General features: G+C 32.5%; 4 protein-coding genes across 16 annotated transcripts in view; 2 read left to right on the forward strand and 2 right to left on the reverse strand.

Annotated features, from left to right (window-relative positions):
* On the forward strand, positions 1 to 3,607 carry LOC126868423 (uncharacterized). Of its 5 annotated transcripts, XR_007690603.1 has the most exons (9): positions 119 to 544; positions 1,124 to 1,264; positions 1,416 to 1,533; positions 1,623 to 1,784; positions 1,849 to 2,082; positions 2,168 to 2,299; positions 2,385 to 2,557; positions 3,111 to 3,221; positions 3,419 to 3,607. XR_007690603.1 is itself a non-coding variant. In XM_050623826.1 (8 exons), exons 2-8 carry the CDS (start codon positions 1,128 to 1,130, stop codon positions 3,492 to 3,494), a joined length of 1,032 nt encoding a protein of 343 aa, XP_050479783.1. In that variant the 5' UTR covers positions 1 to 112; positions 1,124 to 1,127; the 3' UTR covers positions 3,495 to 3,607. The 5 variants fall into 5 exon arrangements, 4 of the variants coding, with proteins under 4 accessions (XP_050479783.1, XP_050479781.1, XP_050479780.1 ...); XM_050623826.1 differs by lacking the exons at positions 119 to 544; positions 3,111 to 3,221 and adding an exon at positions 1 to 112; XM_050623824.1 differs by having other exon boundaries at positions 3,111 to 3,607.
* LOC126868425 (N-acetyltransferase family 8 member 3-like) lies at positions 3,480 to 4,805 on the reverse strand. The gene is made up of 2 exons (XM_050623830.1): positions 4,496 to 4,805; positions 3,480 to 4,312 (listed from the first exon to the last, which is right to left on the reverse strand). The coding sequence occupies exons 1-2, from the start codon at positions 4,792 to 4,794 to the stop codon at positions 3,802 to 3,804; spliced, it is 810 nt and encodes a 269-aa protein (XP_050479787.1). The 5' UTR covers positions 4,795 to 4,805; the 3' UTR covers positions 3,480 to 3,801.
* Positions 4,806 to 5,176: 371 nt separating this feature from the next.
* On the forward strand, positions 5,177 to 13,203 carry LOC126868421 (KH domain-containing, RNA-binding, signal transduction-associated protein 2-like). Of its 5 annotated transcripts, none has more exons than XM_050623818.1 (9): positions 5,177 to 5,313; positions 5,393 to 5,621; positions 6,376 to 6,497; positions 6,577 to 6,693; positions 6,840 to 7,152; positions 7,274 to 7,403; positions 7,479 to 7,598; positions 9,176 to 9,276; positions 10,065 to 12,135. In XM_050623818.1, the coding sequence occupies exons 2-9, from the start codon at positions 5,417 to 5,419 to the stop codon at positions 10,163 to 10,165; spliced, it is 1,209 nt and encodes a 402-aa protein (XP_050479775.1). In that variant the 5' UTR covers positions 5,177 to 5,313; positions 5,393 to 5,416; the 3' UTR covers positions 10,166 to 12,135. The 5 variants fall into 5 exon arrangements, 4 of the variants coding, with proteins under 4 accessions (XP_050479775.1, XP_050479777.1, XP_050479774.1 ...); XR_007690602.1 differs by lacking the exon at positions 10,065 to 12,135 and adding exons at positions 12,430 to 12,539; positions 12,866 to 13,203 and having other exon boundaries at positions 5,263 to 5,621; XM_050623820.1 differs by lacking the exon at positions 10,065 to 12,135 and adding an exon at positions 12,430 to 13,203 and having other exon boundaries at positions 5,263 to 5,621.
* Positions 13,204 to 14,183: 980 nt separating this feature from the next.
* The window catches only part of LOC126868415 (transcription factor AP-2-epsilon), a 201,251-nt gene continuing 187,848 nt past the window's right edge, over positions 14,184 to 27,586 (reverse strand). For all 5 annotated transcript variants that reach the window (XM_050623797.1, XM_050623798.1, XM_050623795.1 and 2 more), the window contains 4 exons: positions 25,910 to 26,028; positions 18,777 to 18,918; positions 18,454 to 18,625; positions 14,184 to 18,345 (listed from right to left, as the gene is read on the reverse strand). In XM_050623797.1, coding sequence (XP_050479754.1) covers positions 18,208 to 18,345; positions 18,454 to 18,625; positions 18,777 to 18,918; positions 25,910 to 26,028 — 571 coding nt within the window. In that variant the 3' untranslated portion in view covers positions 14,184 to 18,207. The remainder of the gene's footprint in view (positions 18,346 to 18,453; positions 18,626 to 18,776; positions 18,919 to 25,909; positions 26,029 to 27,586) is intronic.

Raw genomic sequence — 27,586 nt, forward strand, 5'->3', positions numbered from 1 at the left:
CTTAATGCTCATAGCTGAATGTTTACAGCCAGTCCTATTCTTATCGTCTTAGCATTGACTTCTAAGTTTGTGAACCGTTGGAAAAGGGGAGATTTATAAAAATTCTGCACACGTAATTTGAAAACAGATTTTATTTGTTTCTGTATAAATATAATAGATAAGTAGATAAATAGAGCATAGTCATATACGTTATATATAATCATAATCATAACAAAGTGTATATATAACATATAGTTATTACATCATGAGATTCGTTACGCACATTCGATTCGTGTTAATATTGTTTATTTGAAAGTATGTTTATTTATCACACGTTCGAACGAAGATAATGTTATCGTGGAAAATGTCACTTTCTCACTTCTATCTTCGAGAAAAGTGTACGCGCTCTATTCAAAGTGTCTTAGTCCTTGAACGCCAAAAATATAAAAGAAATATACTTATATTTGATAGACATAAGAATAATGTGTTTATTCAAGTGCTCCTTACGCTCTACTATGAAAATCGTGCGATGTACTTTAAGTGTTAAATATAAATCATCTTACACGTTAGTATTTAAAAATTATTCGTGAGATTTAATATGATTACGGCTAACGCTAACTCAATTCTTGAAATACAATAGAATCTTATGGTAAAAGCGTAAACTGTACTTCAACCACAGACGTACATACATATATATAATATACATCAAATACGAAAAAAATGTGAAAAATTTTTGAAGTTTATAACGAAAAAAGTTTAGCCTATACAAAAAAATAAAAAAATTTATGTATAATAAAGTGGTTTTATTGCAAAAGTAATAATGTCCCTGCATACGGCGCGTATGTATTATATTACTATTGCTGTTACACGTAGTCATACAGCAACACAAGAAGTTTCGTTTCCAATATAAAACTCTATTCCCGCTTATTACTTTTATTTTATTCTGTTTGTTTAACATCACATAATGATGTTCATACTATTTATATTCCAATATTTAACTGATTACTTCATCTTTAAAACGTAATATATTTCATTCCCTTTCTTAAATATCCTAACTAAAATACTTTCCACGATGTACACAATTAAATTTAAGAAAGATATATTAACATTTCTACATTTAATTAATTTCGTTACTAATATTTAGAAATATGTTACCACCGACATACGTCGAAGGTTTTCATGATTTGGAAGCCGTTAAGGCTATGGAATATAGACCTTTCGGCAAAACGGGATTGATGGTCAGCAAATTATCATTTGGTGGCGGACCGCTTGGTTGTCATTATGGGTTGGTACTTAATTTTTATTCAAAATTTTATTCCATACATAACATAAGCTTTAATATTTATAAAAAAATTATGAAAAAAATGTTTTTATAAATATTTTTAAAATTTAATATTACGATAATTTCATACTTTCATATGTTGATACGGCGACAGTACGTATGATGAAGGTCAAGCAATTGAAGCGATACGTCAAGGAATAAAACAGGGGATCAATTACATTGATACCGCACCATGGTATGGTCAAGGTCGCTCCGAAACTACTATTGGAAAAGTATTCTTTTTTGCATATTATAATACACATATTAAATATATATCTTTTTCTAATTTATTTAATGTTTAATGCTTATTTAATGTATCTAGGCACTGAAAGGCATTCCACGTAAAGCATATTATATCGCGACAAAAGTTGGACGATATGAATTAAATTACGAAAATATGTTCAACTTTTCCAAAGAAAAAACTAGAAGTAGTTTCCTTAAAAGCTTGCAACTTTTGGGTTTGGATTATGTTGATGTCATCCAAGTAAGAACCATCAACTTTTTATGGTTTGTTTCATTTATCAATTAGTAACATGTATTTCTTATAGGTTCATGATATCGAATTCGCACCAAGTTTAGACATAGTAATTACACAAACCTTACCAGAACTGTCAAGACAAGTTGCGGAGGGCAAGGCAAAGCACATTGGTATCACTGGATATCCGATATCTATTTTGAAGGAATGTATTGAGAAAAGTAATATTAAAATTTCTTGCGTACTGAGCTATTCAAGGCATACGCTAATAGATAATACTTTGTCTGAATATATTCCATTTTTCAAGGTAGAATTTCGCAGTAAATTAAATATCCATATTTCTCAGAATAATACTTGTTAAACTTGTTTAAACAAATGTACCAATTTTTTAGGCACATAATATTGGTATAATTAATGCTTCTGCACCATGTATGGGACTTCTAACTAATAAGGGTGCACCAACTTGGCATCCCAGTTCAGAACAAACGAAAGAAGTATGTGCAGATGCTGCTGCATATTGTAAGGTATATAAATTTGAAACATTAACGTAATATACATTTGTATTTGAGAATACTTTATTTATGACATAATGAGAACTTATCTTTGCAGGATCATGATATAGAATTAGCCAAGTTAGCATTATGGTATTCTATGCAATGCAAAGATATTGCTACATATTTAGTTGGAATGCAAAATTTAAAAGAACTGCAGATAAACCTTGATGTTGTTAAAAATGGAATTACAGATAAGGAAAAAAATGTGCTTCAAGAAATTCAGAAAAAGTAAGTATAATATTAAAATAGCTAGCTTTTAATTACTAACAGTACAGTGGAAAAACGTTTTCTTATTATATATTATTTTATTTCCTTACATAATTTAACAAATAAACCACGTTATAAAATTTTGCTAATAACATATATAAAAGTTTTTAGCAAAAAAAAGAATTCTTTTATCACACTCCAACTTATGAAAACAAACATAATATATATAAAGTTATATGTACAATTATGCCATGTAATATATGTAGTAGTAAATTTTAAAAAGTTATATTTTGTATGCCATATTAAATTAGTTAATACTGTTTTATGAGTGATTCATTCTAGGGATAGGGCAATGTATTCTATAAAATTACATGTTTCTTATCTTGGATATAAAAATTTTAATTAAATTAATTTTACAAAATAATTAGAAGAAATATTTGTGTTGTAGTAGTCGTCTTGTAGTAATTATTTTGTGGTAGTAATAATCAATTTTTTTTATATGGATTATCATGTTTTTATAAACCATAAACTCACATATTTAAAAAATCATCCATTGTGTTCCATGTGCCAATAGTCCCCGTTCTCAAAGATTTTTAAAGTATCTGATCTGACATGGGATTACATTCTATCTACTATATTTCTGTGATAAATAAGTACCTATTACACTTAAGTTGATATGAATTTGGTAAGTTGTCAATTATTAAAACAAGAGTTCTCGCTTAATAAATCATTTGGACTCATAACAATAAGGCAATGGTTAATTGACAATACATGAAATAATTCAATTATACTTATGTCCAAAATTAAAAAGATTCAAAAACAGAAATTAGAGATTTCTTCTTATAATAACGAAATATAAAATGATCCTTCTTTTCATTCTAGGTATTTATGTAAAATAACAGAGAAACACTGGGAAAACAAAGAACTTGAAGCATACTGGGAATATATGAAAAAATAAGAGAAATATATTTTTTTGCACATAATATCATTATACTGTTAATATCGTTTTCTATAATATGTTAAATGCTAATATACTAATAAATTTGTATAATAAATTTTTTACAAAAACTATATTTTTAGTATATTTAACTTTATATAACACAAATATTTTAATAAACTAAACTATAAATGCAATCTTTAGATATGTTTTGGAAGATATGGTCTCAGACTAAAATATTTATAAAAATCTGGTTGTGTATTTAAAAAAATATCAGATCTAATTCTTTCTTTTTAGATTTAATTCTTCTAAACCTAATTCTAAATGTTTATTTATTAAGCATTGATCTAGTGTAAACTACAGGCATATAATCAGCTTCACCAGGTTTAATTTGATATGTCAATTCATACATTAACACAGTTATAAGTGAGCCCAAAATTGGTTTGTGGTACATTTGTTGCAATTCAAAACCTTTCTTAAGAGATAGCTCTCTCCCACCATCCGTATATTCTGAAGCAACAAGATTAGCACAACTGTATCCTTCAGTAATAGCAAACTGCACAGCAACATTTATAAGGCACGAAGCTATTCCTTTTCTTCTATATCGCTCATGTACATAGAGCCTTTTGATCCATGCACCTTTATCTAATCTATAGCTTTTACACAAAGCAACAGTTCCTACAATCTTCTTAATCTGAGATGAAATGTCAATGTTTGAATGTCGAAATTGTTGTTCTGTCATTATGGTATAATGTACATTCTTTGGATTATGTGTCATTAGGTAAGGTTCAAATGCTTCAGCAACCCAAAAGCATGAAAAGGCATTAGACATATAAATCCTGTTATAATAAATGCAGAAGTTTTTATGTTAATATTTAATTTTATCTGAAATACTTTGTTTTCATAACAAAAATTTCATACAATACTATATTAATACATTTTAATTATGGAAAGGACTATAGTTTTGATATTAACGTCTTAACATTAGCATTAAATAATACATACATATAAAAAGTTTTTACCTTGGTATATTAGAAACTTCTTCATTAACTTCTATAGTTTTCACAGTAAAAGCTATATAAGTTCCAACATATACCAAAAAAATGACGAGAGGAATAACTAAAATGCAAACTGTCAAGGGCAATCCAAAAAAAATAAACATTATAGCGGCAAACAATATCATCAATTGAAAAGTCAATTCTTTAAATACAATTCCCAAAAACGTCGAACTTAGAGAAGACATTACGCCCGCTTTCACTAACTCCTTACAATTAATTTCATCGCCTGGCTTATAACTTCGTACTATTATAATGTGATTCATGTTGGAAAACAATTATCTTACTCTTTACAACTTTTATACATAATTAACGAACGAAATGCAATAAATTAAGATATTGCGAGGTTATATTTTCGATATGTTCGCCATCTGCAGCTAATACAAATATCAAATTAGTAATTTGCTCTCAAGTATGTGTATATATATATATTAATATCTGATTAACATTATTTCCTTATTTAATATATAAAGGGTCGGTAAATACTTGTTTGCTCGCTAACAAGCTTTCTATAATAAAATCAGTCATTAATAACCTAATGAACTTTTTCTAGATATATGTACTGAGTTACTCCATAGATTACATAATAAATGATATAATTATAAAATTTCTGGCAACATTTTTTAATGTAAATATAATGTAAATTATCGAATCTTGGGTAAGAATATACGCTTCTTTCATTAAACTTACTGATTATTGATGAATATATGAATATACGCCTTAAGGTTATCTGGAAGTGGGAGAGTCAGCGTTCAGCCATTGCTACTCTGGTCTAAAGACGCGTTGTATGTGAATGGTCTTCTGTACTTTGTCTAATTATCTCATTAACGAAATTGTTTTCTCATTCAATATCTTCTGAAGTAGATATCTAATAAAACGGTGGTAATCATGAGTGAGCGGCCGAGTAATGGTGAATACAAGTATCAAAGGGAAGAAAATGCCGATTCGAAGGTAAGAACATCGTCGGAAAAGGAACGTGATGAAAAGGAACATCAGGTTGACAAAGCCGGGGAATATGTCCGGGAGCTTTTGCAAGAAAAAGTTGAATTGGATTCGCAAAAATGGCCTAATGCAACCAGATTAATTGATCAAGGTGAATGTGAATATTGCTCTATCATCAGTAGTCATTGTTTTTAAATCGTCTTTATTATTTTTAATGGCCGTGTTTGTTTTTTTGCTGTTTGTATATTTATTTTTGTAATTTACTAGCATAACTGTTTGTACACGATTTGTCGGTTTTGTTACTTCAAAGTCAAACTGGATAAAATATTTAAGGTTAGATTCTCATGTAAGCGAAAAACAGTTTGCACTTTGTTATTTAATTTTTCTAACATTGTTTCGAATATACTACTAATTCTGTACACAAATTATATCACATTTGTTAATGCAATAAACAATAATTAAAAGGAAACATCAAACTTTTCCGTAATAAGTAAATTTCAGGAAATACAAACGTATTTAGTTTAAAGAATCAATATTAATATGTATGTAAACCTATGTTATAAACCATTTACGTATTTTTATATTGTTTTAGTATACAGATTAATTTCTTTAACACCTGTATATTATGAGTATATAACTTTAAACATCTATTAAAGAAAAATGTATTAATAATTTATGAATATATAAATAAATTGATATATATTTTATAACTTATTACAATTTTTAGTATTTTTCAGTCTAATTTGTAATGCAGATTAATGAATATTAATAACTGTATATGTGCTTATATCAATAAATTTCTGATTACAGTAACAAAGAATAAAAAATACGTTTTTACTATCATTTATTTTTAAATCTGTATTTATTATTATCATAGAATAAAAAATAATTGCTTTGTTCTATAGAAATTCAAAAAACTCAAGCTATTGGAAAACCAGTTAGAGATCTTAAATATGTGGATATTTATCGCGAAAAACCAATTCGGGTGTCAGTTAAAGTACTGGTACCGGTTCGGGAACATCCAAAGGTAGTAATCGTACTTTGTTATAAGTATCCCCAATTTAAATAAATATATGAATGAAATTATATCTTGAAATTATGTACAGTTCAATTTTGTGGGAAAATTACTGGGACCAAAAGGTAATTCTATGAAACGTTTACAAGAAGAAACTATGTGTAAAATGGCCGTACTAGGAAGAGGATCTATGAAAGATCGTCAAAAAGTAATTTTGTATTAAAAATGCTGAATTTTGAATTTTTATTTGATTTAGTTTTTTGGTTATATATATATTTATTTTTGCTTGAAGTTATTATTAATATAAAGTTATTATCCCTCTATAAAATTCTTCGTCAACTTACTCTAATATAGGAGGAAGAATGTCGTATGTCTTTGGATCCAAAATACGCACACCTTTCGGACGACCTTCATGTGGAAATAACAGCACTTGCACCTCCGGCGGAGGCTTATGCTCGTATTGCATTTGCGTTGGCTGAAGTTCGGAAATATCTTATTCCCGATAACAACGACAACATACGCCAAGAGCAAATGCGCGAAATGGAAATGAGCATGACAGATGATCCAACAAGTGGTGATGATAGAAGGCCCTCTGTCAGAGGAGTACCAGGTGCTGGAGGAATATTAAGACCAACCACAAGACCAACGATGCCACGGTCTTCGCGAGGTAGTGATATTTTCTAATCACCAATCTTTTAGTAATGTCGTGTTAGAAAATTATGTTCTACATATACTCTGCTTTCAATGTTAGAGTGAACGAATTAATTTCAAAATATATGTTTTTTGAGCTTCGTCTATTTTAGCGGCGATACTTCCACCGCCTTCGAGCCGGGGACCAATCTCACGTCCTGTTTCAGCGAAAAGTAAAGTGTTCTCTATCTTAGATCGTGCAAGAGTTGCAATGGATCAAAGTTATGGGTAAGTTTTAAGTTAAATTAATTACCGTAATTAGGTGAATATTGTTATAAATTCATAATATTATATAATATATAGTTATGAGACTGCTACTCCACCTCCAAGTAATCGTGTCGGATCTCATCATGATTACGATTATCACACATCAACGGGCAGTAGCAGCCGATACGGAGACCGACATTATACATCAACATCAGGGTAAGTATAATTCTAGCAAAGAGTTAATTCATCAAAAATGTTCTTATCCGTTATAACTATTTTTCATGTTATACATTTACATTATCAATCCTATCCCTTAATGTCTCACTTGACATAAATAAACGAGGTAAATATTTCAAACATTAAATATAACATAATAAAGTTTTATTAACAAGTATTATGGTTACGTTATGCTGCTTTTCGTAACAACTTATAAAAGGTATATATGTATAATACCAAAATAATTAAAATAATTGAATATTTTATTTAAATATTTAAAATAAAAAAATTACTAGAGTCGGGCGTACGCGTAATATTTCTAATCAGTCATATCGCAATTATGAAGCCGTAGCAACGAACCTTTTATTTTATACTAGTATGCGGTTGTTTGTTCTCGAGATATCATTGTATCGTATCATTTGATAAAATCCATAATAATTTCCAATTTCGTTATTTATAATGTTCTTGCATAATCAGATGTTTTTGTTACACATTATGACTAACCTATCACAACATTAACCCCTTCCCGTGCTTTAACGAGTCTGACTCGTGATGCAGATTTTGGCCCAAACATGAATATCACGAGCTAGGCTCGTGAACAGATAATCGGGCCAAACATGAATATCACGAGCCACGGTCGTGAACAAATAGCTTTACATCTGTCAGAGTGTTTTAGAAAATATCATACCATGGAGGTTTTTTAGAGTTGTAAGTATTTTCTTATAAAATATCGATTCAAGGTGAACATTTCTTATTATTGAATTTTTTGTTTATAATATGCTATTTATTGTTAGCTGTAATATTATTACATTGCTTAGGATAAAATCACATTTGAAGACTCTTGAATTTCTATTGAAGTATCGTTTATTCATGAAATATAATTTTGAAACTGCCATCTATTACAAAATATAATATATTTATAATATCTATAAAAGGAAGAAGGATTAGAGTTTACTTCCACAACAGCAGTGTCGCGTAAAACTGACTATATCATAGGTATTTGCATCTCGGCTTGTATTGTGACTGTTCTTGAGCATCAGTCTGGTTTGTTTATCACGCTTTGACGCCTATCGCTTGGGCCCAAGTTTCGTCGAGCTATATGGCACGGGAAGGGGTTGAGTCACGTGTGCTCAATTATGGAATCCAAGTCATCCTTTTCTTATTGCTACTGCGCAACAAACGTATTTTGTGGGAAAAAGTAGGTTACCCTGTTCGAAAGACGTTTTGTTGCCATCCAATCCATCTTTTAAGTAGTACATTGGTACAGTCATTTCTTGACGGTTAAATTTACTTACTGATATGACCCAAAATGCATTTTCAAGAGCGCTGCTTTCTTTCAGAGTATATTGCAAATGTTTTATAGTACAACGATTTTTAAAAATAATATTTGTTTCTTTGCACACATTAAAGCTCTACTCATTTCCACAATACGATAACTAATATTTGTTCTCGTCTCAATCTTTTTTTTTTCATTATCCTTCTAAAGTTCCACATCTTTTTCTGAAATGTGTGAAATGCAAACAAGGTTGAAATGATTTAGGTTCTTAATGTGTATTGTACTTTTATATATCATTTAGAGATGATATGTATCCTTCCTCGAGGTACACAACCTATGAATACGAAGACGATGCTGTCCCGCACTCGTCGCATAACTACTACGAAACATCAGAATATCCAGGTAACATGCTTCTCATTTTACATTGTTATTACTTTTTTTCTAGCATAAAAATATAACACGTAATTGTACAGAAATTATCATAAACATACACGCATGTGTGATATGTTGGAAATTAACATAATAGCAATGGGATTAAAACATTTTAATATATAAATTATACGTAGGCAAATTTTTCCTGATTTATCAGTCATAAAAATAAATATTTTGAATTCAGCTAAATAAAAAATGGATAATATACAAATTTTAAATGGAAATATAAATACGGCCAAAAGTTTAAAAAACATTAATAATTGTTTCTTGTAATTTTTTGAACGATTTATTATAACAATTTCGTACTCACGATAAAATCCATAAGAATTAAGTAAAATAATAAGTTTCGTTGTTTTATACGAAAATCTAGAAATTCCATATTTCTCGCACAAAAAATAATACACGAATAAAAAGTTCAACGAATATAAAGTGAAAATAATTTCCATCCACTATTTAAAATCGAACTATATTTTTTCGAAATCGAACTTAAAGATTTTCCTATAATATCCTAAATATTAGAGCATACCCTCAACAGACACGGGATGCCTTCACATAACAATGTGTGATGTTAACTGAATTATTCATCAGCTCATTCGCAGCTATTTTCTTTTTAAAACATTTAAAATAACATAATGCTCTCGCTTCGTGTAGTATATAGTTAGGAAATTATTCGATTAATATCATATACACATATACATCGTCGTGGTGCCCTTATTTAATAAAAATAATGCAAATAAATCACTCCATGAAATTCGCAGAGGAATCATCGAGCCGCGCATGGAAATCGTACAAGACGACAACGACATCGGGCTCAAGCTCGCGCTACCGCAACGCCCCGTATTCACGACCTTCCAAGTAAAAATCCATTAAAGAATCATCCAAATATTTTCTTAATTTTATCTTGTCCAAACAATTCCTGGATTCTGAAGCGAAACAACGATCTTTCTTTTTTGGCTGTATTGTTTCTCATAGCCCTAAATCATTGACGTATAATCTTCCTAACACACGGCAACTTACGATGCCGGCAATGCCAAAACCTAGTAACCGAGATGGTTCTTAAAAGAAAATGGAGGCACTCTGAGAGACTAACACGGTAAACGATATGCAGATGGTATTACAATATTTCATGGTATTGCGACGATAGAACCAAACGGATATAACGTAACTGCCATTTCTTATCGATTTGTCGAGAGTTTGCCAAAGGAAATTTTCTACTAAATGGTATTAACAAAACTTTCGTCTATGATCACTATGTTTCATATACTCCTTCTTTGGAGTAAAATTTATCTAGCATAAAAGAAACTTTTACGTTCGTGAATAATTTGCTTGTTTTCTTTATTTCTATATAATAGAATTTTTTCCAGTCGTAGTGTAATAAAGCATTCACATGCTTTTCAGATGTAATTCTCATGGCTACTGGATAAGTACTAAAACTCGTAATACAATGAAAGCTGTAATCAAACTGTTTCCTTCAATTGCGTTTTTTATCGCGAACAATCGTACATAATATTCAGCCCTTAGACAGTCTGGTTTTCTATGAAAGCATTGAAAGATAGAGAAAGAGAGAAAAAATACCTCCCTTCAAATCCTTTCCTCTCCTGAAAAAAATGTCACGTCAGAGTGGAAGGCTAGAGGACCAAGAGGATCAGTGGAACGAGACACGTAAAATTGTCAGATAAAAAAAAAAAAGAAAGAAAAATGTCGGAGCTATGTCACATTTTTCGAGATGTCAAATTTCGTATCTTTTTATATAATTTCATTTTATATGCAGTTTTTTTTCTTTGTTTTGTTAATTGGTACAATGTATAATGAAGTTCATGACATGTAAATAAGTGATTTTAGTTCTTAATTTATATATATATATATATACATATATATATAAATTGTTTATATAATATATAATATATATAATAATAATATATATATACTATATTATATATATATAATTGTTTGTATATATATAACACATACATACACATATATATACATAATCTTTTTATTTTTTAGAGAGGATCTATTCTTTGGTTTTAATATATGATGCTTTTTAAATGTTGAAAAGTACATAGCTCAGACAGTCGTGTGCGTTATAATAAATAGTAATATGTCTAAAATAGAACAAAGTACAATATTGTAAATGATGTTCAGTGGCAGATAACCGTATATAAATTAATATTACATAAGTTACATATAATTATGTAATTATATAGTAATTCATTTAATATTAATATGTATAGTATCTACGAGAAAAAAAATAATTAAAATGACGTGTTGGAAGCTTAAAATGACATAAATAAATGTTAAACAAAAATATACGTGTATAGTAGCACGTTCCAAATATACGAAGTGAAAAATCGTGTAGCTTGTAAACATACAGTAGCCACAACATTACGAATAGAAAGAAAAAAATTGTGTAATCATATAGTATAAGGACACAAAAAAAACAAAGATAAAAAAACTTGTGCGTAACTTATAAACATTTTTCCGTTTTTGAACGGGATTTAATCATTTCTGCTATACATATATCTATATATAATCCCCCTAAACTGAAATAAATAAGAAATGTAGCGCTATTATAATAAGCTACATTTTGAAGCTTTAAATCAAAATCCTAATTAATCAATAGTATTATAACTTGGACGAAAATAACGAAATGTTTTCAGATCTAACCCATAATATTAAATATCTTCAAAGATCCATAAAAAAATCTCTTCATCAATATATTAGTAACTTTCATTTAATATGTTTACTTTAAATCAGCCACGAAATGTTAATTAATGTTAAGAAATTTTGTCAAAAGAATATAATAAATCTAATTTAATTTTCCTTAAATATTTAAGTACATATGTTTCAATTACGATAATATAAGCGAGAATAAAAATTAAAAAATATTTGTTATATTCACTAAATGCCAATCGAATACGTGTTTAATTTGTATTAAACTGGATTTATCTTGCTATTATTTAAACTTTTATTAGCAATAAACTTATGAGAAATACAAAATAGCAGTGTCACTGTTGTTATATACTATTGTTATACATATTTTTAGTCTAAACTGATTGAAGTTTCGTTATGAAGTACTTAAAACATTTACTTCTAACATATCTTTTCATGTATCCCTCTCAGGTGTATAGAAGAATACGGAAGGTTGCGCGGGAACACGTTTTCATGGATTAAAATATTTTAATCCTATCCTATTTCTCTGTTCAGTGGACTTTGAAGTGCCTTGAAATCACGTGAGTATAATTTTATTATTGTAATATAACATTCTAATTAGTTTTAAAAGTACCTATAAAATGTAAAAGGTATAATCCAATTTTATTTTTACATACAATATAGCTGCTGATTTTATTTGCTTGCATAATGTTACCTCAAGATACTTAGACGATTTTTTATTCTTTATTGATGGAAATAAAACTAACATTTAGTGAGAAATAAATGAAGTTTTTTTTATAACTTAATAGTTAAGGCATCAATTTATTTTTTAGCCTGCATGTTCAATTTGATTTGCTTCTTTTGTTAATTTCATACTAAAATCTGAGATAGTAAGACTTTCTTCCAGGCAATGGAGTGTACAGACCATGCACAACATTGTGATTACATCAATCGAAGAAATAATGATATTTCCCTCTTAAGCACTGACCGGTATGGTAAAAATTAAGATATGTATTTTAAATATCTTTAAAATTCCACATCAATCCTTTCAGCACAGTAGACAAAATTTTAAACAAATATATTTATTTGGTGTATTTTTGCGATGTCGTTGTTTGTTAGAAAGTAGAATTAAAAATCATTAGTGATATATAAAATAGTTTGCGAAATACTCGTAGCAACTTTATTAGATCTTCCAATTCGATTAGATCTAATTAGTGTCAATAAATGTGATCTCTTGTTCTTTTACACATCTGATTTAAAATCTATACGGTAATATTTAATTAACTTAATATAAGTCATTTTTAAACCGGTCAAGCTTTAAGGTAAAAGGTATAATATAAGGTAAAACATTGTTAAATTTATTTCTATAATATTTTAGGAATATAAATCTAACTTTACGATTTTATAGTTAGTATAAATGTATATTATGTGGATATGTGCATCCGATACTTAAAATAAAAAGATTGAATCGAAAATAAACAGATCGAGTGTAAAGATTCAATGAATATTTAATTTTTATTTTGTAAGAGTCGTAAAAGTAATAAGTGTTGTTATTTTCTTAATTTATATTTAAATAATGCGCGTGCCAGACAGAAATTATAATCTTCTTCGGCAGGTGGCGCTATTGCAGTATCTTACCAAAATGGCGTCTGTAAACGCGGTGCGTATAAATTGAAGTATTGAATAATTGAAGTATTTGTCCTTTCTTCTGTGCAAACGTTTTTAATCAATATTTAAGAGTGGTTTAGAAGTGTAGAAACTAAGTTGAGATGAAGTGTTATTTTGTAACTAGTATTAAGACGATTGCCTACGTAAAAATAACGCAATTTATCTCGCACGGTTTGACGTGCGCCATCTCTTCAACAGTAATAGGTACGTATGTATGAAATTGATATTCATATTTCAAGATTACTATAAAAACATATTGTATACTTATAACTTTATATTTTTATGTTAATGTTAAATTTCTTTGAAATAAATTACTACAAAACGAAAACTTTTGAACACTTTTCATGTTTTACATTCTTGCTACATAAGTACATATTCGATACTTTGAATTCAACGATCATTAAACTTTCATTATTTAAATAATTTTTATAATTTATAATTTATATAAAATTTGCCTTAAAATTAAAAATTCATTAATACGAATGTTGAACTCAAAGTATTCAGTCGTTAAAAACCACTTAAAGCGATTGAATAGGATCATACTGAACATGAGTGTGTAAGTTGCTTAGAAACAATATTCTTATTTATTTATCACACACCAATATACAAAAATGAACTGTAAAATCAATATCAGAATATAATATACTACGAAATTCAATTAATAAAGATATATCTGAGTATCTTACAAGATTAGAATGATGCTTCAACTTGGAACAGAAATGATCTACAACATTCTTTGCAGTTGGCACAGAAATTCTGGTAGAAAAACGTCTTTTTACGGCCGTTCTAAGGATTATAAATAAGTATTAATTTACGGGACCTTAAGTCTAACGAGTCGCCTAAGTAATCGTGAATGAAAATAAGGGTTCTAGGATTTTTATCTGTTTTTCTTTCATTCTCATGATCTAACTAAACTCACCGCGTTGGTCTTAAAGCTGGAGGAAAGTTCTTTTCCTATTTTTCGTTACCTCTTTTCTTTCTTCCTCAATTTTTGACTGAAGAAAACTGCGATCGAAGCGCACGCAACATCGCAAGAGGAGAAAATTACATATATCGTTGGACATAAAATTTGTCGACGCAATAAAAATCCGATACATTAATCGGGATTAGCGTGAGTTACTTTGAGTAAACTTCGAAGGTTGTGTCTCTTCAGTAAACGAAAAAACGGAGAGATATTTGATGCCCTCCACGATCACGCTAGTACTTCACCTCTATGAAAAAACATGGAATGATAATAGTAATTTTACGTGTTCTTTTTTTCGCCTTTCGTTTTTGCTTTGCGTTATCCGTTTATGTCTTAGTAATATTACGATTATATCACAAGAAAGATTCAAATACTCTGTACATATTATCCCGGAACGCGAGACATTTGATCAGGTTTCTTAATCTTACATTTACATACGCTTAAGATTTAATTACAAAGTTAGATATGTCTCAGGTTCACCTGGTATTGTACTTCAACGCAATCTCTCGTGCTTCTACTCCGCGTTTGCTTGCCCGATTTCTTTCCCTTCTCGCACGAAACTTTTCCAATACTTTCGATATCATTATATCAACAATCGAGATCGTTCCTTTACTACGATCCTTTCATTTGTAACTTCTACGAAACGGGAGTTCGAAATGCGTTTCGTAGAAACTTAAACGGTGATCTTCCGGCATTCGTTCGGTATCTTCGGCTGCTCGCTTCTAGTCGCTGGTTCTTACGTTTCTAAACTCGATATCGTTAATTGGCACATCTCAAATGGCAACTTTCGCATTGGCACGATGAAAATGATCCTCGGAAATGATCCTTAGACTTTTTGTTCTTCTTTTTCTTAAATTTTTCGGCACCGACGATCGCACACGCCCAAGCCTTGTTCCGTGTTTCCTAAACGAAATTCGTAGAGCAGTTGTAACAAGGAGCAAAATACGTAGTCGAATTACCGATGATTGATACACTCGTTACTGGAAATCGCTAAATTCGGTTTCGCAGCATCAATTTTTCTAAATACGTACAAGTTAGAAACAAACAACCGATTGAAACGTATATCCCAATCGTCGAATGAATGTAAATTGTTCGACGTCGTTTAACGATTCTTTTGAAAGTATATATGTTATATACGTTACTCGTTTATTCGATCTATCCGTCGTATCAATTACAGAGATTGATGGAGATTTATGCTACAAATCTATGAAAGTTACGTGTTATTACGTAGCAAGTACGCGAAGTGGATCGATCGAGCGCAATAACGAAGCATCGAAACATCGTCCGAAAATTGCAACGTTAAATAGGGATCATCGTGTTAAGAGATCATAAAAGGGTTTTCGTGTGAAATTATGTATAGCTGATCGAAATATTAATAGAAATACTTGGAGAGCGAAGTTCGCACGGTATACCTCCAACTAGCTATTCAAGAAGAAAATCTTTTATTACGTGGATGAATTGGAATGGATCTCGATTAAAAATTCGAGTATGGAATAAAAGTAGTTCTTAATACGCGTTCAATAGAAAACTATCTCGTATCATAAATCCCTAATTGACTACCAGGAAATCGTTCGAAAACAGTGTTATCGTCTTGTATGCGAATAACAATCGGCGATTACCGCGATAAATACGCAACTGCAGCGAACGATGATTCAACCATTTTCGTGTCCATATTTTGATTTAAACAAAACGTGATCGGTTACTAAAGCAGTAGATAACGACTTTAAATTAATACTTTTTTAGCCTCAGACGGCTGTTGCATGTTCTCACCGCGTGAATTTTCATCTTTTTCCTTATTCGCTCGTTTAACATCTTTGTCTAGTCTCGCATGAAATGATCCAGATCATGCGTTTCCATACTCTCGTGGAAAATCGTCGTAGAGATTCTAACGAGAGGACCAGGACAAGAGATGAAAAGTAGACGATAACGTCAAAAAATTTTGTGGCTGAGTCCATAATTTTAATTTCCGAGTTAAATATATTTTTTGTACTACATTTCTGGAATGTAGTACAGTAATTGTACGATAAATTGGTTTCTTTTACGATAAACGAAGAAATTGAGCGATAAGAAATCCCACAAAGGACGCCCGAATCATAAGGTGAATGTACGTTTATAAGGAAACTTGTAAGGACCATGAATATGCTTTTGCATATAGCATGTTTAGATATAAATGAAGTTGAGTTGTCTATGCGGTAGACTCAGTCAGTCGATATAAAGGTGGTCCATAAAACTTTTGCAAGTGGATTTACAGTTGCAGACATAAAATTGTAAGTTGTACGCGGTATAGAGAGCGATATATCACTACGCTGACAATATTAATGCTTACGTAACAGCGTCATGATCGATACTGCGCGTATGTCGGGCGCTCGGTAATGAGCAAAGAATAGTTATGCTTGAGCAATATAAATAGTCGACCCAAAAATTATACGGAGAGAAATAAAAGTTTGCTGTGAACTGCGCTTCTTTCTTTTTTGTCGTACCTCTGTGTGTGCTTTTGATTATCGATCGATTCGTCGTATCGATCGAGTCGTAACAGTGGACGCAGGCGTAGACATCCAAATTCAATTAGTCCGGATATATTTTTGTGTATTTTTTTTTAAATAGATTTGCTTTCTTTAAATAAATTTTTTTATCTGGAATTGAAAATGAATTTCTAGCCATCATCTGAATCTGTACATTTCACATTATATTTTGTTTTATTTGGAACTTTTAATCATTCCATTAGACTGTATTCTATCGATAAAATGCGAAATTTGTAAAGATCTGAGCGAGAATAAGTCGTAACGATTGCACAAACGTTTCAACTATCACTAAAGCTATCACAAGTAATCGTAATGCGTATAAATATCTTCGAACCGTTTGATGTGCGATCGCACACGAGAGAGAACCTATGAAAATAAACGGGGAAGACGTAATAAAAGTTTCGACTCTATATCGTGATGATCGCGGATCCCGTCGAATCGATCGATACGTTCTTTCTCGTTTGACACAGATGCGTTTCAAGACTGAGCAGGCAGTGAAAGAATAAACGGTAATTACATTTCATTACAATTCCTATATTTTACTCGAGCAGATCCTTGTTGTAACGAACGTAATCGCGGATCGATCCGCGAATCAAAGATCCTTGATGTTTCTTCGAAACGATATACAAGTACGCCGACTGTGTTCTTTCCGTTAAACCGAGGATAAATGAAGTATAGTGTCTTGTTTATATCTCATTGCCGGTCATTTCGACTCGACCAGATCTTCGATGAACCCTGTCTGAGGTCCACGATTGCACATTTCTTGTGACGTCTCGTCATTCATTTATCTAGTACACTTTCGACCAGCCAACCTCGGCGAACACGGATATCCGCACGTATCGCGCCAATATTTCTTCGAGTAGGCCTCCTTTCTCGTCCATTCTCTTCGTTTCTCTTCATGTTTATTTTTCTCTCTTTTCTTTCTTTTTTTTTTCTTCATTATACAATGGAGCTCGTGGCTGCGCGGACATACGTGTCGTTTCAGTGGTCCACCAGAAGCTGTTCGCGATTAGCAAAACTCGCGAAAACTCAGTTGTACGGCCAGGAGTGCCTGATTGAAGTGACCACATTCGAGGTAGGCGGGTCCTCTGGGCGTCACTTCTTCATGTCGTTCATCAACGTGCCGTCCTTGCTCTTATTCGTGTCGAGGTTCGATTGCTGACTACTTGTCACGCCGCTCCCGTTGCCTGGGTACATCTTCTCAAGGTGATTCAGGGACTCGCTTAGGAACTTCTGTAATCGATAATTTCGATTATCTAAATGAACGAACTGATACTCGAAATCGTTAATCGTAGAGATATCGAAAAGATAGTTATACAATTTAAATATTTCAAGACGTACCTGTATTGCCGTAAGAGCGGCTACAATTGCAGGACTTCCGAATCCGTGTGATATGAGAGAGAAATGTGTTAGGTGTCTCTGTATGCTTGGGTCGAGGATATGTTGCGGCCGTGTATTGCAAAGTGGCGATCTGTCTTGATTGAGAAGATCCATCAGCTCTTTGGTGATTTGTCTGAAAAAATAAATTTCAAATTTTAAACGAATCTAAACGTCCTTACGCATGAGATTTTATTCTTCTCTTCGATCAAATGAATTTCGAGCAATCTCGATTATCTCGATATCTCTCGTCATTGTTCGCACGCCGTGTGGAGATAAATTCTTACTTGGTGGCATGAAGAAGTTCTTTTCTCCTGTAGGAATCTTGTGGTTCACAATGCTGCCGACTGAGGTATTCGGCAACTTGTTTCGCAGGGAATTCGGTTTCGCATACATAGCCGAAGTCTCTGGCAAGGTGAATGGCTTCTCCTGTAAAAAAGAATATAAGATATAAAACGCCTCGTTATGGGAATTTCGATTACGCAACCCATCATATGGATATATATGAATTTTTTGCGATTCATTTACGACTTAACGGGCTAAAGATAAAATCTTCCTTATCGGAATCTACAAATTGCGTTCATTAAAACTAATTTACTACCCAATTCTAACGTCTGTTTTAAGTGCGTGTTAGATTCTACGAATTATTTCAAACATTCTAGATTCCACGAATAATGCCACTATAGGTATATAATAAAGTAAATGGCCAGGAAACATGGACCAAGTAAACATGGACCAAGTAAACATTTCTCTAATTATCTGTCAAATACGCAATGCATCCGCGTTGCTTTCTAGCTTCATATTGAATTTGAGAAGATATTTGCTGCTATTGTTATGAAATAATCCCTGATACTGTATCATGATAATTACATGTTCTAAATAAGCTAGTATAGTACTAGTAATATAATGGCAGTACACAAATTGACAAGTACTATATTCAGTATATTGAGACATCTTCAAATATCAGGTTCATCTTTCCTAGAATTACACTGTACAAAGCGAGATATATTCTGCTCGATCGCCGATAAGTCTAATTCTCCTATTATCTTAGCCAAAAGTCAAGAGGAATACAGAGACGTTTTAGAAAGCCAACGGTAGAAATCTGAGATTCCTCGGTTTAAAACAAACTGAACATAGCCATTTCGCGCGTGCCACATACAGGATTGTTCCGTACAGGAGGAACAAACTAATTTACGATAATGAAACGGCACACGTACTTTCTCTTAAGCACGTGGTTCGTTTCTCCCCTTTCAGAACAATCCCCTTCATCCGTCACTATTTCTCTCTTACTCTCGCTATTTCCCTCTCACTATATTTTTTTTTACTCTCCGGTCTCACTATGACCCTCACCCTTTCTCTCTTGCTTCCGATGATGGCAGGTAATTAGGTACCTACAAGCAGGGTCTCGTGAAAGATGGAAGCGGACCCGTTGGGCGCTATTATCGACAACCGAGGAAAACCACCCGCAGGCCTGCCGCATTTTGCCTACTACGCGATCGAGAACACAGGCTCGAGAGCCACCTGCAGCTAACGAATTATCCAATTTCGCAAACTCGTTCTACCGTTTCTTCCTTTTTACGCGGGTGAAAAATATGCAAAACGCTCCTGATAATTGCACCTTCGTGTATCCTCGTTTCTACCGTCCTCTCACTGCGTTCGAACGAAACCTTCCAGTGCGACAATTTTTAGTTCTGTCGAGGCACTGCAACGGATTTTTAAGCCAGTATTGGAACTGATTTGTAGCTCTGTCGAGTACCGGAATTGATTTTTATCGATTGTTTCGAGGTCAAAAGTAATCCATATTTTTTACTCTTTTTAATTAAGAATAAATGGAGTTGGTTTAATGGAACAATTTTATACGATATACGCAAGACTAGTTCCCTATACGGTGCAGCTATAAACTGCATACGCGAGATACGATTATTGTTCAGTGGTTACACTGTACACAACGTAGTTGTAAGAATGTTGCAATATACTATTTCCACTTCGATATCTGCTGGAAATGATACAGCACGAATTGCGTGAAACAAACGAATCGAAAATATTACAAAACTGTTTCACAACTGATAGTAATTTACATAATGCTTCATAATGTATTTTATCTTATGATCTCAATCACGATGAAACATAATGTTTAAAATTATACGCCTAACGATTGTAGCAGGATTTAAAGAAACTTTCTTCTACCTTTTCAAGAAGCATATCTAGAATTGTGAACATGCTCGTCATCTTTAAAACGATCGGTTCTAGAGTCTTTCTTCTACTTTTCCGGGCAATATACCTAACATTACAAGCATATTCGATCCATTTATCGGTCTGTTCTCCTTTCATTATATCATATCCCAGCATCGATGATTACATCATGATTTTAATAAAATTTTTTAAATCGCTATATATCATGTGTATAAAAAGTCAAAAATGTCCAAAGAATTTCTCCCCGTGAACTCCATCTCTATCATTTACAGCCTTTTTCCTATCAAACGAACGTGTACTATAGGCGATGCATCGAATAGCTTATTCGTATTAGCGCTTCTACGAGCGTATTTCACAGTTTCCCTTGATAATATTTATATGTCCGCGAGGATAGCTAATAAATGCTATGAAATATTCCTGCATTGTCGATAGTCACCGTGTAAAAGTTGGTTTACAACATTGTAGATGCGTATAAACTGGGGAGGATCGGTCTTGAGCGAGGCCTGAATTAAACGCGTGTCACCATCACCGACTATCGACAATCTAATCGTGAACGCAAGTCGCGCAAGTGTCTGCACGATGCACGTACAAAATGCAACAGGTCGTTTTAACTAGCTTTTAGTACCGTACACGAGACTCAGTTACACAGCCAGTGATTTGCATATGAGCCCGTCACATTGCGTGTTTCATAACCTTTTTTAATTTCCTTTTAAATGAATTGATATTTCTGTCACGTTCATAGCCGAGAGATGCACGGCTTTACGTATGCTCGTGTGCACATGGGCTTAGTTCGCGCAGATATTTGTTGCGAGACGTTAAGATCGTTTCTTTTTATGGAACACGGCAATAGAGTTCTTACGGAAACCTTTTCTATGACTTGTCCTTTCGTTGATAGCATTTTTTTTTTACGTCAATCGTTGTTACGAATCGCGTGTATTATCACACTGAAACAAAGTGTGCCTTCTTAGAATAACAGGATAAAGATAATATGCTGTTGTTAATTAATTTTATATAACACAAATCCTATACATAATTTTTTTTGCAGCAAGCGTATAATCAAGATTTAGGAAGACTAATTCTTAGCATATCGTCAGCATCATTTGCGATGAATATTCGATCAACAGAGATAGTGTTAATGGTGCAAAAATAAAAATTAGCTATACTCGTCTTATCTGGTTCAGGAAAATGATATCCATTGCTAGAAAAACTCACTGCACAGACCCTCAACAATCTTATCGATCGAGAAATTGGCTCTCGAATATCCCTCGAAAGAAGGCAATCGATCGAAACGATAATCTATGATAAAGACGTACAGCGAGACAACTCAATGCGACGAACGGGCCGCGCAATGCAGATGAGGACCACAGATTGGTCGAAGATTGCAGATGCGAGCTGCAGATTGATATACGTGGCAGTACGAGAGAACGAATCAGCAACGTGACTCGCGAATTAACGATCAGCCTTTTTACTTGATGACTTTACTGTGCTTGTCGCCCGATGTTCGATCGAAAAATCGATGCGATCATTACGAAGCGGTTGCGAGATTCGATTAAAAGACTTATCCGTTTCGTTGTTCGCGTTGTTCGCTTCCAGTTCGGTAATCGCCGTAGTAAATTAGCGAAGAGTAATCGAATAACGCTAGTTGGTGTGTAATCTGCCTAAGGAAATTTTCATCCCATTTTTATAAAATCGAATTGAACGCCTGGTATGTATTACAATTCAAATATATTTATGAAGATGAACTGTATTGGAAATAGGTACGGGTTTAACTTGATAATTGGTGCAGTTGTCAATTAAAAGTGTTTCTTGAACGAAGGTTATTACTATTAGGTGATAGGAAACGAGTTGGTTCAGTTTGCTTGTTTTAACGTTATTTCTATCATAGGTATGTATATGTAATATCTATCATCTACCTACATGTATTTCAAACGATGTGGCTAATACGTTCACTTCTTGCATTTCAAGTCCACGTCCGGTCGATACATATTTTAATTAATATTTTCGATATTTTTCTTATAATACAGTTTGCTTTAAATCTTTAGAAAGATGAGGTGAAAGAACCGTAAAAGGTGTCGATAGTACAACCTCACAGACGTTCGTAAAATCCATAGGTCTACTCGGTATGATCAATCTTTGATAACGATCGTAAATTATACTGCTGTTGTAATGTGTCTCGGTGAAGAATTTCGGGGGATTCTCTTCCGCGTACCTTCAAACAGCAGGTAGCTACGAGTATGCTTGCGGTTTCGCCGCTGCGTTGCGCTGTTTCGAAACTCTCGATTGCGATCGATACGCGGAAAATATGTATAGGTACATAAGAAGCAACGAACTGTTCATATAGCGTATTCTATTTATTTGACACGCAAATAAGCGAAATTTCTTTTATATGGCGTGTCATTTTCTAACTTAAATAACATTCAACTAAAGCGATATCTTTTTTAAATCAATTGGCAGTGATAAAAATATAAATAAAAATCATAATTTTTATTCTAAATAAAGTAAAATAAAAATATTTCATTATCTTTATACAATCTTGATAAAGTAAATGTAATTTTTAAAAAAGCATTAGAATTTCACGGAAAAAGTTGCGATGCGCCAGGTGAAGCTGACAGCGAAACGAACTTTCGTCGTATGTATAACCGAGATTGCGTCACTCTACGGCACAAATTTACGCATGAATCACGCACAGGTATACGTTAATCGTATGCGACCAAAGTATACCTATACACCTGGTGCGTTTACGTCCTCCATTCGAGAGGAGGTTCCCACACTTTCGCTGCACTCTACCGGCTCCTTCCACGGCTATCACATCCATGTACCTGCTAGACGCACGTGGATATTTCGAAACATTATATCATTCAGCGAATTTGGCTTTTGACTATAAGCGTTTAAAAATTGTACCATAAATTATATACTTCAGATTGATGGATTTATAGTTATATGTTATGTCCATTGTACTTAAAAGTTTTCTTTTCTCTATGATTTGCAATGATATTCATAAATCTACAAAGCAATATTTATAAATCAGAAAAATTATGGACAGGTTTCTCCACGGATTTATATATCTGAACAAACGCGAACAAACCTAAACTTACTTTAAATTGATAAATCCGAATTTAATCTACGTTATATCATAAAGAGAGAGTCAGTGCGAAATATCGAAGTCGATAAACGGACACGAATACATCCAACGTTCTGTTTGAACGATTCATAGACTGTGAAAGAAGCCGATAGCGAATTCCAATTAACGTGCTGTATTCCTTACTGTTACAAATCTACACGGTTAGGCGTTGTGCAACACATAACTAGATTTTATTCAACGATAGCGTGTCCCATATATTTATTCCAGTTATTCAAATAAGCATCGATAATAGCGAATATGATCAAGTATCCGTATTCGTTATATTCTTCTTCATATATTATACGCGACTATTAAAGGAAGAAGCAAAAACGATAAGAAAAAAGGAAGAGTGAAAGGAAGAAAGAAAAGATACTAGTTGAAGTATAGAACACACGGCGGTTATTCCAACAGAGTATCTTCGAGATTAACTTCCGTCTTCGAAATGCCATCGAGAAATGAAGATTCTAAATGTCCGACAAAACGAGTTTGAAAACCTGTATGTTGCTAGACAGTTAATTAGATCGCTGAACGGGATAGCCCGGGAATACGGTCCAGTAACTTCATAGAATTGATTCTATGGTTTATGCGTTATTAAGAAGCTACGTCCCTTATTCTCTTGCCTTGTACAATAAAATTACGTCGCGACAGCGTGTTAAAAAGAAGCAGAAGTTTATTGTTCGAGCACACAGCTATTTGATTCGACTTTTGGACTAACTAGCTTACATATAAATAATGAACACTAATTCTATAGAACACGGGGAATAATTTGTTGCTAAAAAATTGAGTATTAAATTTACTGAAATGTGATTTACATTATAGATTGTAGAATAACTTTCAAGTAGTTCGTTCATTAGAAATGTTTCATTACTTATTATAAGCACAGTTTTTCCAAAAGGTTAAGTCTCAAATTATCATATTACTGCCATTCAAATGACGAATTGAATTCCTTGAACTTTTTTCCATTCAGATAAATGCTAGATGATATCATTATTATTATATTTTATAGGTTGACAAGCATCGTGTCGACGATATTCCATGAATCTCGACAAACTGACCGCTAAAACACACGCTGATTACACACGCACATGCCTCGGTCATTCTTCGCGATGTGTCAGTGTCGAGGAAAGAAAAGTCAAGATGGTGTTTTATAGACGCTCATTGACCATAAATTATAATCAATGTCGGCACCAACACTCGAACAATCCGCCAGTCGCGTCATTAGAGCTTCGTCGGGATAGGTCAACTTTTATATGTATCTACAACCTCGTTAATCGAAAGTGTGTTATTAAGAGTGTGGTTAACAGTGGACATCCCTAGGGATGATCCTGATTAACTAACTCATCTTGTATTGGATGTTCGAGAGCGTGCTTTGACTACCATTAAAAAGTACTTAACGTCATTCAGTTTACGCGAACAATTTTATCGGAATAATTCCGAAGCTGTATAAATCATAAAGGTGAATCGTAGCTTCTAATCTATGATAATTGCAATTAGAAATGGTAGCTTCTTTTATTTGTAAATTGTTTTTTGGAAAAAGGCCTTAATTGGAAAATACAGGAATGGTTAATTAATTTTAAATTTAGTATAACAGATCTTATAATAAATGTGTTTTCACAATAGATAATTTTCATTTAATACCCGTAATTTTATTTCTATAAATTCTCGTTCAACAGTATTTTCCAATCAATTTAATGATACGTAGGTAATATTGACATTAACATAACGACATGTATCGCGAATTAATATTATAATATCGTTTACGTAAATGTAAATATTTTCTTGCTTTTGATCCATTAATCGTTAGGCATACATTAAAATAATTAAATGCTGTGTAAAATAATTAAATGTGTGATTTATACATCTGCATCCTTAACCTTCTGGCATAAATAACTCGTATCGAATTCCTAAAAAATTGTAAGAACTTTGTCGTACATCGATTGGAAAATAATTTAAATGCATTTAATTATACGAATTTAATTTTTCTTTCAATCGCTAATTTTCATTTGAATTATCGCGAGCAACAACGTGTTTAAAAAATATCTTCTGTTTAGTTAAACTGTAAGTCTTATTATGTAATGGTTAGACAAGTACAATGTTTCAACTCACCTTCCACTAAGGATGTTAAAAGTGTGACATTGGCGGCCTTCCTTCTTCCTGCTGGCAAATTTAGCCCAATTTTTTCCAATTTTTCCCTAAGCAGACGTCCGCCGTTTTTGGACTTTGCTCTACGAAACATAAACAAAAAAATACAATCATTAAGTATTACATTAACATATAACATCTGGAATAAAATATTCTAATGATCGTAATTATTCGATGTAACACTTTAATGTAAAAAACGAAATTGTTTATTTCTTTTTCTTTTTCTGAACACAAAAGGTAGCATTTATTACACATCACAATATATGTTAGATCACGAGATGAAAAGATATGTCATAGGAAAATAAATTTACAAGCAAGAAACTTGCTAATGCATGTTTTTGGAATAATTATTCGGCTTTAGTTGATCGTTTACACGATCCAAATATTTTACTGCATTCGTACGTTTTTTCGTGTAAATTCAGTAAAATGTAATCCTATTTTTTAATTCAATCGTTTCTTCGAAATGTAACTTTGTACCGTAAAGTGTTCGTAACACACGCTTTAAACTAAGGCTTGCTTTAGAGCGCTGAAATTTCGAAATAGAATTGCCCCATTAATCATCTGTGCCGTGATCTTTGACGGAAGAAAAAAGGAATCGACAAGCAACTAGGAAGAAGGAGGGAGAGAGATAGAGAAACAAGAAAATTAGCATAATCCGTAACTACGCGTGTCATCCATCGACGATTGAGTAACTTAACTTTGTAAGTCGCTTGCCGAGCAGGATACTACTTTCAAAAGTATACGCATTCACGTGTTGCAAAAACTTCCAACTATCTTACAAATTGCTTGGATAAAAAATTAATCACACGTTAAAATGTTTTTGAAAAATTTTGAGAAAAATATAATTTCAAGGTTAAATATATATGGCTCTAGCACTCAATTAAGGTTACGAAGACGACTCATAGGCCGTTCAATTCTCATTCTAAATCTGTTACATACTTTATCTCACACGAACATACGATCATACCATAATTCCATCGTTTTTTTCTTACAGCTCTATTTAAATGTGCAAAACGATCTACGAATAGAAATATTTAAACGGTACAGAGTAAACATTTCACAAGGAAGGACGTCAAAAATACCGAAAAGAACGACGACGAAACTTTTTTATTCTAGCACTTCTATTCAAAGAACAGCCTAAAACCTTTCACAGGCTCTCGTGTATATTTCGCGGAATATCTTGAAGAATTCGATAGCACTTCTTAACACACCCTATTCATCCATCATTCGTGGACCGAAATATAACGGTAATACGTACCTATACACATCGGCTACCTTTGTTCGGCTTGAGTAGCCGGTTCATCCGGTAATCTTTCGCTTCACTCGGCAATTAATACACTTTACCGCTACGAATTTTTTTAAATATATCTGCCGAAAGGATCTACACTCTGGAATATCCTATCGCTCAAAAATATCCGGACACTTACTCGTCCTTGACAGGATGTAATTTAATCGCTAAATAATGAACGAAAGAGTCTGTAATGATTTTATCTATCATGATCATTTTACTTACGCAATATGGAACAATATAAACCAGATAAAATTGATTTTTAAAAACTAATACGGATTAACGAAATTGTAGAACTCTTTATCTGTGGATTATTTAATTTCTAGTTTATAAATGTATAGTCTGCTAACAAA

The sequence above is a fragment of the Bombus huntii genome, chromosome 8 (genome assembly GCF_024542735.1).
Source record: "Bombus huntii isolate Logan2020A chromosome 8, iyBomHunt1.1, whole genome shotgun sequence".
Lineage (NCBI taxonomy): Eukaryota > Metazoa > Arthropoda > Insecta > Hymenoptera > Apidae > Bombus > Bombus huntii.